The sequence below is a fragment of the Nerophis ophidion genome, linkage group LG11, assembly GCF_033978795.1.
Source record: "Nerophis ophidion isolate RoL-2023_Sa linkage group LG11, RoL_Noph_v1.0, whole genome shotgun sequence".
NCBI lineage: Eukaryota > Metazoa > Chordata > Actinopteri > Syngnathiformes > Syngnathidae > Nerophis > Nerophis ophidion.
The window spans coordinates 55,794,053-55,808,802 of record NC_084621.1 but is presented as its reverse complement, the minus strand read 5'-3'; the positions used below and the strand labels follow the sequence as shown (position 1 = coordinate 55,808,802).

The 14,750-nt window shown below is 38.9% G+C and overlaps 1 protein-coding gene across 1 annotated transcript; it reads left to right on the top strand.

Annotated features, from left to right (window-relative positions):
* Positions 1–12,498, top strand: LOC133562275 (sulfotransferase 2B1-like). The gene is made up of 7 exons (XM_061916300.1): positions 1–221; positions 1,761–1,969; positions 2,042–2,168; positions 2,388–2,482; positions 3,234–3,414; positions 9,658–9,802; positions 9,981–12,498. Exons 1-7 carry the CDS (start codon positions 83–85, stop codon positions 10,015–10,017), a joined length of 933 nt encoding a protein of 310 aa, XP_061772284.1. The 5' UTR covers positions 1–82; the 3' UTR covers positions 10,018–12,498.
* The last annotated feature ends 2,252 nt before the right edge of the window (positions 12,499–14,750 follow it).

Here is a 14,750-nt window from a genome sequence, read left to right as displayed (position 1 = left end):
ATATTCCTATGAACATGAACGCAACACCCGAAAACAGACAAGCCTGCCTGTGAGTTGTTGGATATTTAGTGAAAAACAAACAATGGCTGCAGAAGACCTCTATTTCATGCATCATGGACTTATGTTACCGAAAAAGACTCACTGCCAAGAAAGTCTGGCGTTTGCACAAGACTTCTCGTTTGAAGACAATGACGCCATTGCTGTCACGTACCCGAAGTCAGGTCAGTCAGTTTGTTTGTTCCAGCTCCTAACTAAAGTATGCATGAAAAATATTTGTCTCTAAAGGAAATAACTGAAATCATTCAAAACATGTCGCTTGATACTGAATATCCCCAGGGTAAACAATGTCATGATTTATGTTAATGTCCAACCAAATAAGGATCAACCATAAATATAATGTGGTTGTTTGTAAGGCTGACATACACTATATTGCCAAAAGTATTTGGCCACCTGCCTTGACTCACATATAAACTTGAAGTGCCATTCCATTCCTGACCCATAGGGTTAAATATGATGTTGGTCCACATTTTGCAGCTAGTACGGCTTCAACTCTTCTGGGAAGGCTGTCCAATGTGGAGTGTGTTTATAGGAATTTTTCCACCATTCTTCCAAAAGCGCATTGGTGAGGTCACACACTGATGTTGGTCGAGAAGGCCTGGCTCTCAGTCTCCGTTCTAATTCATCCCAAAGGTGCTCTATCGGGTTCAGGTCAGGACTCTGTGCAGGCCAGTCAAGTTCATCCAAACCAGACTCTCATCCATGACTTTATGGACATTGCTTTGTGCACTGGTGCACAGTCATGTTGGAAGAGGAAAGACCCCACTCCAAACTGTTCCAACAAGGTTGGGAGCATGGAATTGTCCAAAATGTTTTGGTTAATTGGATCATTCAAAGTTCCTTTCACTAAGGGGCCAAGCCCAACTTCTAAAAAAAACACAGCCCCACACCATAATTCCTCCTCCACTAAATTTCCCACTTGGCACAATGTGGTCTGAAATGTACAGTTTTCCTGGCAATCTCCAAACCCAGACTCGTCCATCAGATTGCCAGATGGAAAAGCGTGATTCATCACTGCGGAGAAGCCGTCTCCACTGCTCTTAGTCCAGTGGCAACGTGCTTTGCACCACTGCATCCAATGCTTAGCATTGGACTTGGGGATGTATGGCTTAGATGCAGCCTTTTCGGCCATGGACACCCATTCCATGAAGCTATCTGCGTACTGTACGTGGGCTAATTGGAAGGTCACATGAAGTTTTCTAGGTCTGTAGCATCTGACTGTGCAGAAAGTCGGCAACCTCTTTGCACTGTGCACTTCAGCATCCGCTGACCCCTCTCTCTCAGTTTACATGGCCTACCACTTCGTGGCTGAGTGGCTGTTGTTCTTAAACTCTTCCATTTTCTTATAATAAAGCCGACAGTTGACTTTGGAATATTTATAAGCGAGGAAATTTCACGACTGGATTTGTCGCACAGGTGGCATCCTATGACAGTTCCACGCTGAGAAATCACTGAACTCCTGAGAGCGGCCCATTCTTTTACAAATGTTAGCAGAAATAGTCCCCATGCTTAAGTGCTTGATTTTATACACCTGTGGCCGGGCCAAGTGAGTCTCATCATTTGGATGGGTGTCCAAATACTTTTGGCAATATAGTGTATTTGTTTAGTCAAATAAAGAATGTAAGTTGTGCAAAAGCAAAACGTATATACTTGTTGGTGCCGTTATTCTGCTATCTAACATTATAATTTGCTTTCCTCTTCAGGTACAGTCTGGATGCAAGAGATCCTCCCGCTGGTGCTGAATGAGGGGGACCTGACACCCATCCTAACCATCCCCAACTGGGACAGAGTTCCCTGGCTGGAGGAGAAGAGGTTACAAGAAGTGGTTGATCAGCTGCCCTCCCCAAGAGGGTTGGTCACACATTTTCCTTACCAGTTCATGCCACCTTCCTTCAAAACTTCCAGTGCCAAGGTGAATTCAAGTCCCAACGCCATCGGTTTTTGTCACATGGTCCTGCTTTGCACTTACTTATCCCTCTTTTAGGTGATCTACGTCATGAGGAACCCCAAGGATATCATTGTGTCGTCATATTACTTCCATCAGATGGCGACTTTCCTTGAGGACCCTGGAACTTTGGACGAGTTTATTGACAAATTCCTGCAAGGCAGAGGTCAACATCTCTTATATATACCGTTTTTATAATGTGATGCAATACAGTACGTCACTACAAAGCTAAACATATTGCCAGTAAGTAACGCGTCTTGTTTGTGCAGGTGTGCTTAAAATATTTTGAACAGCATACCCGAACGGGACAAGTGGTAGAAAATGGATGGATGGATAATAGAGATGTGTAGATGTTTTGACTTAAAATGACTTTCTGCTTCTGCAGTGTTGTTTGGCAAATGGACGAACCACTTGAAGAGCTGGAAGCGTGCAGAGTTAGGAGACCGAATCCTTTTCATTACATATGAGGAAATGGTTCAGGTAAAATACATTTATGTTTATATGTTGGTCAAATTATAATACACTAACATTTGTGGGAAAATGTACTTTTAAAATACAGCAACACAATACCTCAACTTACAAGCTTAGGTGGTTCTGTGACAGAGATTTTAACTCAAAACACTTGTATCTTCAATCAACCTCTGGCAATTTGAAATCAATTGGTGCTTTGGCGACCCAAAATAGCAGAATTTTAACATGTAACAAGAATTGTAAAAAATATAAAAAAACTTCTGCACAAGACATACTGAATGAAATACAATGCGATAGAATAAACTACAATCAACTATGGTAGTTTTATGAAATGTCATGTACAGCATTGTAGAGTGGATTTCTAAGGTATTTCCATCCAGCTGCATCTCTGTCAAACACACCATCAGCAGCTTATAGATATTTTCATAATACACCTCCCCTGTTTACATACTGTTTTAACGTATTTGGCAGTCTTTTAATTCAATGAATACCATCCACTTCTTTTCAGCAATGTCCTTCACAATCGCTTTCTTCCTTTCCATGCTAAAAAACAACTTATGTCGATTTCTAAAAAAATAAGGTGGTACTCGCAAGTAAGTTTTGGTCGAATCTTGGGATGTTCACGCTGACATTTGCTGTGCCAACTAATGGCGAGGGTGTTTGTAACTCAAATTTTTGCTAGCATATTAAACCCTAGCATTTAATCGACAGAAATTCTTTATCTCAAGTAAATTGGCAGTATATTTATTATCTCTTGCAGGATCTTCCTTCAGCTCTACGTAGGATTTCTGATTTCCTGGGCAAGAACCTGAGTAGCGAAGTCATTCAGAAAATAGCAGATACTTGTTCCTTCAAGTCCATGCAGGCCAACATCATGTCCAACTTCAGTTTGATCTCCAAGGACTACATGGATCCTGACAAGTCTCCGTTCTTTAGGAAAGGTGAGATGCCAATTGAATATTTGTAATCTGACAGAAAGCTGTCAGTTGTCAAAATGACCACAGAAGATTCCCTTTCATCACCTGTCATTACACACATTGCCTTCTTTTTCACAGCCAATTATGTGCCAGTTTGCACACTCGTTTCAAACCTGTTAAGTATAGGTGCCCGCTGAACAGTGTCATGCTTGATAAATCATTGTGCGAGTGCTGTCCATTTATCCATCCAATTTCTGTCGCTTATTCATCTCGGGGTCTCAATGGTTATATTTGCATCTTCTCCTTACAGTATTGTGAACGTTTTAATAATCAGCCTATAGTAGACCTGGGCAAATTAAGACCGGGGTCCGCATGCGGCCCGTTAAGCTTTTCAATCTGGCCCGCCGGACATTCCCAAAACATTTTTGTAGATCTTTAAGATCAAAACTGTAGCTGCCATTTTGATGTGCGGTGATGTTTTAAAAGTCTTAAACGTTACAAAGTATTTCAATGGTTGTAGACTGCGATTTTGCATGATATACTAGTTACTATGGTAATCCAATTACAAACCCCGTTTCCATATGAGTTGGGAAATTGTGTTAGATGTAAATATAAACGGAATACAATGATTTGCAAATCCTTTTCAACCCATATTCAGTTGGATGCACTACAAAGAGAAGATATTTGATGTTCAAACTCATAAACTTTTTTTTTGTTGCAAATAATAATTAACTTTAGAATTTCATGGCTGCAACACGTGCTAAAGTAGCTGTGTTAAATCACATTTTCTTTTAACAACACTCAATAAACGTTTGGGAACGGAGGAAACGAATTGTTGAACCTTTGAAAGTGGAATTATTTACAATTCTTGCTTGATGTACAGCTTAAGTTGTTCAACAGTCCGGCGTCTTATGTCGTATTTTACGCTTCATAATGCGCCACACATTTTCAATGGGAGACATGTCTGGACTGCAGGCAAGCCAGGAAAGTACCCGCACTCTTTTACTACGAAGCCACGCTGTTGTAGCACGTGGCTTGGCATTATTTTGCTGAAATAAGCTGGGGCGTCCATGATAGCGTTGCTTGGATGACAACATATGTTGCTCCAAAACCTGTATGGACCATTCAGCATTAATGGAGCTTTCACAGATGTGTAAGTTACCCATCCATTTGGCACTAATATACCCCCATACCATCACAGATGCTGGCTTTTGAACTTTCCGCCGATAACAATCTGGATGGTTATTTTTCTCTTTGTTCCAGAGGACACCACGTCCACAGTTTCCAAATATAATTTGAAATGTGGACTCGTCAGACCACACAACACTTTTCCACTTTGCATCAGTCCATCTTAGATGAGCTCGGGCCCAGCGAAGCCGGCGGCGTTTCTGGGTGTTGTTGATAAATGGTTTTCACTTTGCATAGTAGAGTTTTACCTTGCACTTACAGATGTAGCGACCAACTTTAGTTAATGACAGTGGTTTTATGAAGTGTTCCCGAGCCCATGTGGTGATATCCTTTACGCACTGATGTTGGTTTTTGATGCAGTACCACATGAGGGATCAAAGGTCTGTGATATCCTCACTTACTTGCAGTGATTTCTCCAGATTCTCTGAACCTTTTGATGATTTTACGGACCGTAGATGGTAAAATCCCTAAATTCCTTGCAATAGCTCGTTGAGAAATGTTGTTCTAAAACTGTTTGACAATTTGCTTACAAATTGGTGACCCTCGCCCAGTCCTTGTTTGTGAATTACTTAGCATTTCATCGACGCTGCTTTTATACCCAATCATGGCACCCACTTGTTCCCATTTAGCCTGCACACCTGTGGGATGTTCCAAATAAGTGTTTGATGAGCATTCCTCAACTTTATCAGTATCTATTGCCACCTTTCCCAACTTCTTTGTCACGTGTTGCTGGCATCAAATTCTAAAGTTAATGATTATTTGAAAAAAAAAAAAGTTTATCAGTTTAAACATCAAATATGTTGTCTTTGTGGCATATTCAACTGAATATGGGTTGAAAAGGATTTGCAAATTATTGTATTCCGTTTATATTTACATGTAACACCATTTCCCAACTCGTATGGAAACGGGGTTTGTTGTTACTATGGTAATCTACGTCACAGCAGCTCAGAAGAGGCATCAAGCAGTCTACGTAGGGAGCATTTCCACAAAGTGTTTCCAAGGCGGCCAGCCTGAAATGCGGAAGGATATTTTTACAACAAAGTTCTGAAGCTTAGTAATACATCAGCTTGTAGGGGTGTTTTTTTTTCTTTTTTTACCCTTTGCGTTCATATTTCGCTGTGTTTGTGGCATTTTTGTTACGTTTCGCTTGATTGTAAAACATGTCGATCGAGAGGGGGTGTGACGTTCACATGTTGTCAATATTCAGTGTTTTATCACTTATAGTGAATATTCTAAATCTCATATTCTTTATTTTCATGTACATTCTGGGTGTCTCATTCAGTTTAAAAAAAAATGTGAAATTCCATTCTGTTTTTTTCAGGCGGTCTGTTATAACGATTTTAGCATTGAATCAGAAATTATTGTGAGGTTTTGCATTGGTGTTCCTAAAAATAAATATACCGGCCTCTAGACACATTTTTTTCTCTAAATTTGCCCCCCGCGTCAAAATAATTGCCCAGGCCTGGCCTATAGTCTGCATATAAAGATATACTAAATGGATTGCACGCTACTCTGATTGAAGAGATATAATCTTCTGCACACAAGCTTACTAAATTAGTTTTGCATGTGCCATCAAGTTTGCACCTGTTTTATACACGCAAACCTTTAGATCAGGCTCTTAATGTTCAATAATTATGATACTTAAGTTTAAACTAGGGTTTTTCCAATGTTTTCCAGGCCAAGGACCCATAAATTGAAGTAGCGAGGCCCCTAATCATACATTTGGATAACCTTTTTTTTTTTTTTACTAAAACGGTCTTAAAGAAACCTTGTTATTGTGCAATATTCACCTGTCACTTCTTATGGGAGTACAGGTGGTGAACACAATTGGAAAGTTTTTCCTTCCACCGCACATGCTGCCATTAGTTCTGGCGTGACTCTCTCCTGTCAGTCCCTTTGAATGCCTCAAAGCGCATCACAAACTCACAACATCCCCTGATCTGAACCCACATCCAGAGCAAGGAAACACTAAAAAACAACCCACAGGAGGGAAAAAGAAGCCATGAGAAAGGATAAAAAATGTAGGGACCCCCCAACCAGGGTAATATCAAGTGGGTATAGTTATTAAATTGTTGAAATAATATTTATAAATTAGCTCTGTAAATAAATATATTTCATATCTCTAATCTGCCAAATATATCACAACCCCCCCTGCATCTCCTATTGAAGACCACTGGTATGAAGGCATTGTCGGCTCAACAAACATTCAACTTAATGGCAAAGACTACTTTATGACTACAATAACACACCAAGGACGGTGTGGCTCGGTTGGTAGAGCGGCTTTGCTCTGGGGGTTCCAGGTTCGATTCCTGCTTCCGCCGTCCTAGTCACTGCCGTTGTGTCCTTGGGCAAGACACTTTACCCACCTCTTCCCAGTGCCACCCACACTGGTTTAAATGTAGCTTAAATATATGTAGATTAGTTTCACCATGTGAAGCGCTATATAAAAATAATTCACTTCAAATTGACAAACTGAAACAAATGATTACTGTCTGTGATAGCGTAGTATATTCACTCAAAAATGAATTCCCTTTTTTTTTGGTTTAATTTAGAGAAGTGCAGCAACATCCTGATGTCAATGCTCTGCAAAACTGCCTTCTGTGGAGTGTTCCATAGACCAGTGGTTCTCAACCTTTTTTCAGTGATGTACCCCCTGTGAACATTTTTTGTATTCAAGTACCCCCTAATCAGAGCAAAGCATTTTTGGTTGAAAAAAAGAGATAAAGAAGTAAAATACAGCACTATGTCGTCAGTTTCTGATTTATTAAATTGTATAACAGTGCAAAATATTGCTAATTTGTAGTGGTCTTTCTTGAACTATAAGGAAAAAAAAGATAGAAAAAGAACTAAAAACTTGTTGAAAAATAAACAAGTGATTCAATTATAAATAAAGATTTCTACACATCAACTTAAAGTGCCCTCTTTTGGATTGTAATAGAGATCCATCTGGATTCATGAACTTAATTCTAAACATTTTTTCCCCCAAAAAAGAAATCTTTAGCATCAATATTTATGGAACATGTCCAAAAAAAATCGAGCTGTCAACACTGAATATTGCATTGTTGCATTTCTTTTCACAGTTTGTGAACTTACATTCATATTTTCTTGAAGTATTATTCAATAAATATATTTATAAAGGATTTTTGAATAGTTGCTATTTTTAGAATAATACAAAAAAAAATCTCACGTACCCCTTTGCAAACCTTCAAGTACCCCCAGGGGTACCTCCTCTGTCATACACTATACACTACTGCCATCTAGTGTCTTGGATTTGTAAGTGCATGAAAAGTTCACTATAGCAGTGGTTCTCAAATGGGGGTACGTGGACCCCTGGGGTTACTTGAAGGTATGCCAAGGGGTACGTGAGATTTAAAAAATGTTTTTCTAAAAATAGCAACAATTCAAAAATCATTTATAAATATATTTATTGAATAATACTTCAACAAAATGTGAATGTAAGTTCATAAACTGTGAAAAGAAATGCAACAATGCAATATTCAGTGTTTACAGCTAGATTTTTTTGTGGACATGTTCCATAAATATTGATGTTAAAGATTTATTTTTGTTTGAAGAAATGTTTAGAATTAAGTTGATGAATCCAGATGGATCTCTATTACAATCCCCAAAGAGTGCACTTTAAGTTGATGATTACTTCTATGTGTAGAAATCTTTATTTAGAATTGAATCACTTGTTTATTTTTCAACACGTTTTTAGTTATTTTTATATCTTTTTTTCCAAATACTTAAAAAAAGACCACTACTAATGAGCAATATTTTGCACTGTTATACAATTTAATAAATCAGAAACTGATGACATAGTGCTGTATTTTACTTCTTTATCTCTTTTTTCTCAACCAAAAATGTTTTGCTCTGATTAGGGGGTACTTGAATTAAAAAAATGTTCACAGGGGGTACATCACTGACAAAAGGTTGAGAACCACTGCACTATAGCATTGCTTCTGAACCTTTTTGACCTTGGGGCCTAACTGTACCACTCCAAAGGCGCTGGGGGCCTTCTGAAAACTAACACTGAATTAGTAATCTTGCGCTTGATTTTAATAATTGTATCTAAACTACTTACAGTTCAACAGGGTAAACCTTGTCAGATAAAATGATGCCATGTATTAACCACAAAAGTTTTCAAGACTTAAGTGTAAGTCAGGCTGATTACAAAATTAATACTAATCAAAAAATACTGCTGAAAAATTATAAACATGGACTTACACAATGCTCCAGTGAATACATTCTAAATGAGTCATGTGTCTTAAAAGAAACTGTCAAAATTTAAGTGCAAATGTCAACAAATCCTTCACCACCATCCATCCATCCGTTTTCTACCGCTTGTCCCGTTCGAGGCAGCGAGGGTGCTGGAGCCTATCTCAGCTGCATTCGTGCGGAAGGCGGTGTACACCCTGGACAAGTCGCCACCTTATCACAGGGCCAATGCGGATAGACAGACAACATTCACACTCATATTAACCTCCACCATTTTAATTATAATTTTTGTGCTTAAACTTCTCTTTGATTTTAGCTCCAGACTTCTGTTTGTTTGAAATCGCCATTACTGCCACACGTGGTGAAAAACTGTATTACAACTGAGCGCCTCTGTGTCCCATAGCCTTGGCTCTATGGTCAAGAACACTCTCGTCTGTAATACTTAGAAATTAGATTCAGAAGTGTGAAAAAGCCAAGCTATAACAACTGGACAGCATATCAGCCCAATGTAAAGTGTAACTTTAAATAAAAGAGAAAGTATAATCAATTACCATCTATTGAACACACTAAAGCACCGAAATTGGTAACGATTAGTTTTGATTGATTGAAACTTTTATTAGTAGATTGCATAGTACAGTACATATTCCGTACAATTAAACACTGATTGGTAACACCCGAATACATTTTTTTTAACTTGTTTAAGTCGGGGTCCACGTTAATCAATTCATAGTACTGGTATCGATTCCCAGGTACTTCAAATATGGAATGTACTGTACTTTTACATATGAACTGTTGGACTGGTGGATCACTGCCCTGCCTTTAGACTTGAATTTTCTTTATGTTTGTTGTTTTCTGTGTAAAAAGGTGTTGCCGGGGACTGGAAAAAACATTTTAGTGCAGACCAAGTGGCCCGCATCTCCTCCACCATTTACAAGGAGCTGGAGGGAGAGAACTTCACTTTGCCCTGGACCCTGGATGGAGCAGCAGACAAGGAAATACAAAACAAAATGTCAGCACTGGAAATTTAGCAGGCCAACAATCTTCAATATTAGCACAATGTAGTTTTTTTGTTACTTTTAGTGAGTTTCTGGTGATATTTTGTGCTTCTCTCTTTCTGGCGTTCTTATTATGTTCACCTGAGTCAGCCCAGCCCTCATGTTTTTCAACAAGCAGTTCTCCCCTTCCAGATACCACACGTCCAGACTTGCCTTGCCACCTTCCTAGTCGCTGTGTTTGGAGTGAGTGATACTGGCTCACTGGGGCGGCGTGGCTCGGTTGGTAAAGTGGCTGTGCCAGCAACTTCAGGGTTGCAGGTCTGATTCCTCTCTTCCGCCATCCTAGTCACTGCCGTTGTGTCTTTGGGCAAGACACCTAACCTAAACCTACCTGCTCCAAGTGCCACCCACACTGCTTTAAATGTAACTTACATAATGGGTTTCACTGTGTAATGCGCTTTGAGTCACTATAAATATAATTCACTTCACTACAAATTTAGCTACTGACCCAATACCAAGTAAATACAGGGCCAATATTGCCGATACTGATACTTTGTACCTGAAATATTTAAAAATGTTCGAATTTTTTTTTTAAATTTGCCTTGAATAAGGTGATTATAATTTTACAGGCAGAATCAAGTACAGGTCAAATAAACAAACAATACTGTGTGCGTACACGGCGATGAGGTGGCGACTTGTCCAAGGTGTACCCGCCTTCCGCCCGATTGTAGCTGAGATAGGCACCAGCGACCCCAAAGGGAATAAGCGGTAGAAAGTGGATGGATGTGTGCATACACATGTATCCTATGAGTTTATGTTCATAACACTATAAAACAATAACAATGTAATATGAAAACCACAAAATAGGATATAATTCAGAAAAATATCAATCTTTTCATACACGTATAGCCCTAATACTAATACTAGCCCTATTATTTATATCAGGGGTCACCAGCCTTTTTGAAACCAAGAGCTACTTCTTGGGTACTGATTAATGCGAAGGGCTACCAGTTTGATACACACTTAAATAAATTGCCAGAAATAGCCAATTTGCTCAATTAACCTTTAATATATATATATATATATATATATATATATATATATATAAATAAATGGGTATTTCTCTGTCATTCCGTCGTACATTTTTTTCCTTTTACGGAAGGTTTTTTTTTGTAGAGAATAAATGATGAAAAAAACACTTAATTTAATGGTTTAAAAGAGGACAAAACACAAAAAAAAAAGAAAATTAAATTTTGAAACATAGTTTATCTTCAATTTCGACTCTTTAAAAATCAAAATTCACCCGAAAAAAATGAAGAAAAAAAAAACAGCTAATTCGAATCTTTTTGGAAAAAAAGAATTTTTTTTTTTATAGAACATCATTAGTAATTTTTCCTGATTAAGATTGAATTTAGAATTTTGATGACATGTTTTAAATAAGTTAAAATCCAATCTGCACTTTGTCAGAATATATAACAAATTGGACCAACCTATATTTTTAACAAAGACAAATCATTATTTCTTCTAGATTTGCCAGAATAATTTTTTTGAATTCTAATCATAATAAGTTTGAAGAAATATTTCACAAATATTCTTCGTCGAAAAAACAGAAGCTAAAATGAAGAATTTAATAAAAATGTATTTATTATTCTTTACAATAAAAAGATAAAATACTTGAACATTAATTTAAATTGTCAGGAAAGAAAAGGAAGGAATTTAAAAGGTTAAAAGGTATATGTGTTTAAAAATCCTATAATCATTTCTAAGGTTGTATTTTTTCTCTAAAATTGTCTTTCTGAAAGTTAGAAGAAGCAAAGTAAAAAAAATAAATGATTTTATTTAAATTTTTAAATTTTACTTGGACTTTCAAATTCTATTTGAGTTTTGTCTCTCTTAGAATTAAAAATGTCGAGCAAAGCGAGACCAGCTTGCTAGTAAATAAATACAATGTAAAAAACAGAGGCAGCTCACTGGTAAGTGCTGCTATTTGAGATATTTTTAGAACAGGCCAGCGGGCTACTCATCTGGTGCTTACGGGCTACCTGGTGCCCGCGGGCATCGCGTTGGTGACCCCTGATCTATATCCATTATCCAAATCTAGATAGATCCACCCACCCCTACTATTGATCAGTCTTTGGTCTTGAATCCAATCTTTATGGTCGTAGTGCTCCTACTGTGATTTGTTAGCATTTCTACCCGCATGTTTTTACTTTTCTGTGATTTATAGTTTATTACCCACTATTTACTACAGCACTGGTTGTAACAACTAAAGCACTTGATCTTGAATAAGATACTTGCACTAACATTTGGACATGTTTTGTTCTTCACGTAGCATCATTGACCGGTACGATTCACTTAACATATGACTTGCTGGGATAGGTTCCAGCAAAACTAGTGTCAACTACATACAGTAAGACAGTACAAAGTCAACCGATAGGTGGCAGCACATTTCTACCTTTTCACAGACAAATTACTCCTGTGCAACCAAATATGTCAAGGAGTATAACACACATGCATACACGCTGACGCAAACAATTTCTATATCAACTAAAATATAATATTTATTTTAACGTAGTTTTCACTTGTCTTTATTTTTTATTTCATACAGACATGACCTTTTCCCCCGCACCCCCCCAAAAAAGCAATGTCAATATAATTCACAATCCCCAAACCCCAATGTGATGTGCTTTTAATAAAACTATTAATGAGTTTTTTTATTTGTTTTTCTTTTCACCAGCTTTAATTATGTTTGATTACGGTGGCAGAGGGGCTAGTGCGTCTGCCTCACAATACGAAGGTCCTGCAGTCCTGGGTTCAAATCCAGGCTCGGGATCTTTCTGTGTGGAGTTTTCATGTTCTCCCCGTGAATGCGTGGGTTCCCTCCGGGTACTCCGGCTTCCTCCCACTTCCAAAGACATGCACCTGGGGATAGGTTGATTGGCAACACTAAATTGGCCCTAGTGTGTGAATGTGATTGTGAATGTTGTCTGTCTATCTGTGTTGGCCCTGCGATGAGGTGGCGACTTGTCCAGGGTGTACCCCGCCGTCCGCCCGATTGTAGCTGAGATAGGCGCCAGCGACCCCAAAAGGGAATAAGCGGTAGAAAATGGATGGATGGATACTGTGACGGGTCTCCAACCTGTCGTGTGGGTTGCAGTGCTGATCGATACAGGACGCATCATAACAGGATTGACTCGAGTTTATTATTTCAATACACAAGTTGTCTTGGAAGTCTGTCGCGCCAATTTCTAGCTCACCAGCTCTTCCTGCTTGTCGCGGCACACCTTTCGGTGGCCGGTGGCTGCGTCTGCTGCGGGGGCTCATCTTGCTCGGGGTCTCCCTCGTCATGATCGTGCTCGTCGTTCGCCGTGGTCTTCTCGCCTACTTCTTACTGAGTGTTCCTCCTTCGCCCCTTTTATGCTGCAGCAGAAGATGATGGGATTGAGAACAGGTGTGTAGTTTACGCACCTGACTCGGCTGGCTGTAGCGTCGCTCCGAGTGCGCTCTGCTTCGCTGCATTCTGCCTTCTCACCGCCATCTTGGGCCGGACTATTGTTTGTCCGAGCCTGCTATGGGCTCGCCGGCTCCGTCTCTCCACAATACATTCTCCATTTCCTTTAATTTCGAGTTCATTATTCGGTTAAGACACACATTTTTGAATGTGTTAGACCAGGGGTAGGGAACCTATGGCCCTCGAGCCAGAAGTGGCTCTTTTGATGAATGCACCTGGCTCTCAAATAAATCTTAGCTGACATTGCTTAACACGATAAGTAATGAATAATTCCGCTGGTAATCACAGGGTTAAAAATAATGTTCAAAATATAAAACATTCTCATGCATTTAATCCATCCACTCGTTTTCTACCCCACCTGTTCAAGAAGCCGCATTAATGGTTAGAAGTATTTTATTTATTATTGGTTGGCTTCAGAATAACAAATGTTATTAAAAAGAATAAGAGACTTATTATACTCTAAAAATGTTGGTCTTATTTTAAAATGCACGCATTTAGTTGTATTCAGTGTTAAAAAATATGTTATGACTCTCACGGAAATACATATTAAAACATTTGGCTTTCATGGTTCTCTCCGCCAAAAAGGTTCCCGACCCCTGTGTTAGACTAATCAAAGGGAGTTGTATAGCTTCAATGGGACCCTGTGCGAGAAACCCTACAGGGGCTCACAACTTTTTCCAATCCCCACATTTTCCCTGCACATTTTGACCAATTGAATTTTACAGAGGGCCGCTTGTAATTGCAAAACATATGACATACTGTAACTTAAACTCAAGGCCCAGGGACCACATCTGGTTCCCGTGACCTGTAAAAGCCTGGAAATACTAAGACATTTCATATTTCTTGCTAAATGAATTTCAATTTTATAATAATATTAATGGATTAGACTTTTAGACACTTAAAGCACTTCACAAAGAACAGGGACATCATTCATATTCTCCACCAGGAATGTGGTAAGCTACCTTTGTAGCCACAGCTGCCGTGTGTTGGACTGACGGAAGCGTGGCTGTCAATTTGCGCCTATACGGCCCCTCCACTACCAAACATTCATTCACATTCATACACCAGTGTAAGTGGCACTGGGAGAAATAGTTAAGCATCTTGCCCAAGGACACAATGGCAGTGACTATAGGATGGCAGAAGCTCTAACCGAACCCGGCATGGCCGTTTTACCTTCAGCGCCATGCTGTTCGACAGAAAAAAATTAACTGCATAGAGCAGTAGTTTTGTCTGGCCCGCCACATTTCTGGCTAGATGTACAAATCCGTTTACATTTACATCCAACACAATTTCCCAACTCATATGGAAACGGGGTTTGTAATTGTTTATTTTCGCCCAAAAATGCATTTGTTACATATTTTAATATTGTATCTGATCATGCAACACAATGCTTCAGGTTGGATTGTTTTGGTGATCAAAAAATCGTCTCCAACCATCCATTTTTCTGCCGC

Coding starts and splice junctions, on each gene's coding strand:
- LOC133562275 (XM_061916300.1), top strand. CDS start 83: ATGGCTGCAGAAGACCTCTATTTCATGCATCATGGACTTATGTTACCG. Junction 2,483..3,233: donor CATATGAGGAAATGGTTCAG/GTAAAATACATT, acceptor TATCTCTTGCAG/GATCTTCCTTCAGCTCTACG. Junction 9,803..9,980: donor AAGGAAATACAAAACAAAAT/GTCAGCACTGGA, acceptor CTCCCCTTCCAG/ATACCACACGTCCAGACTTG.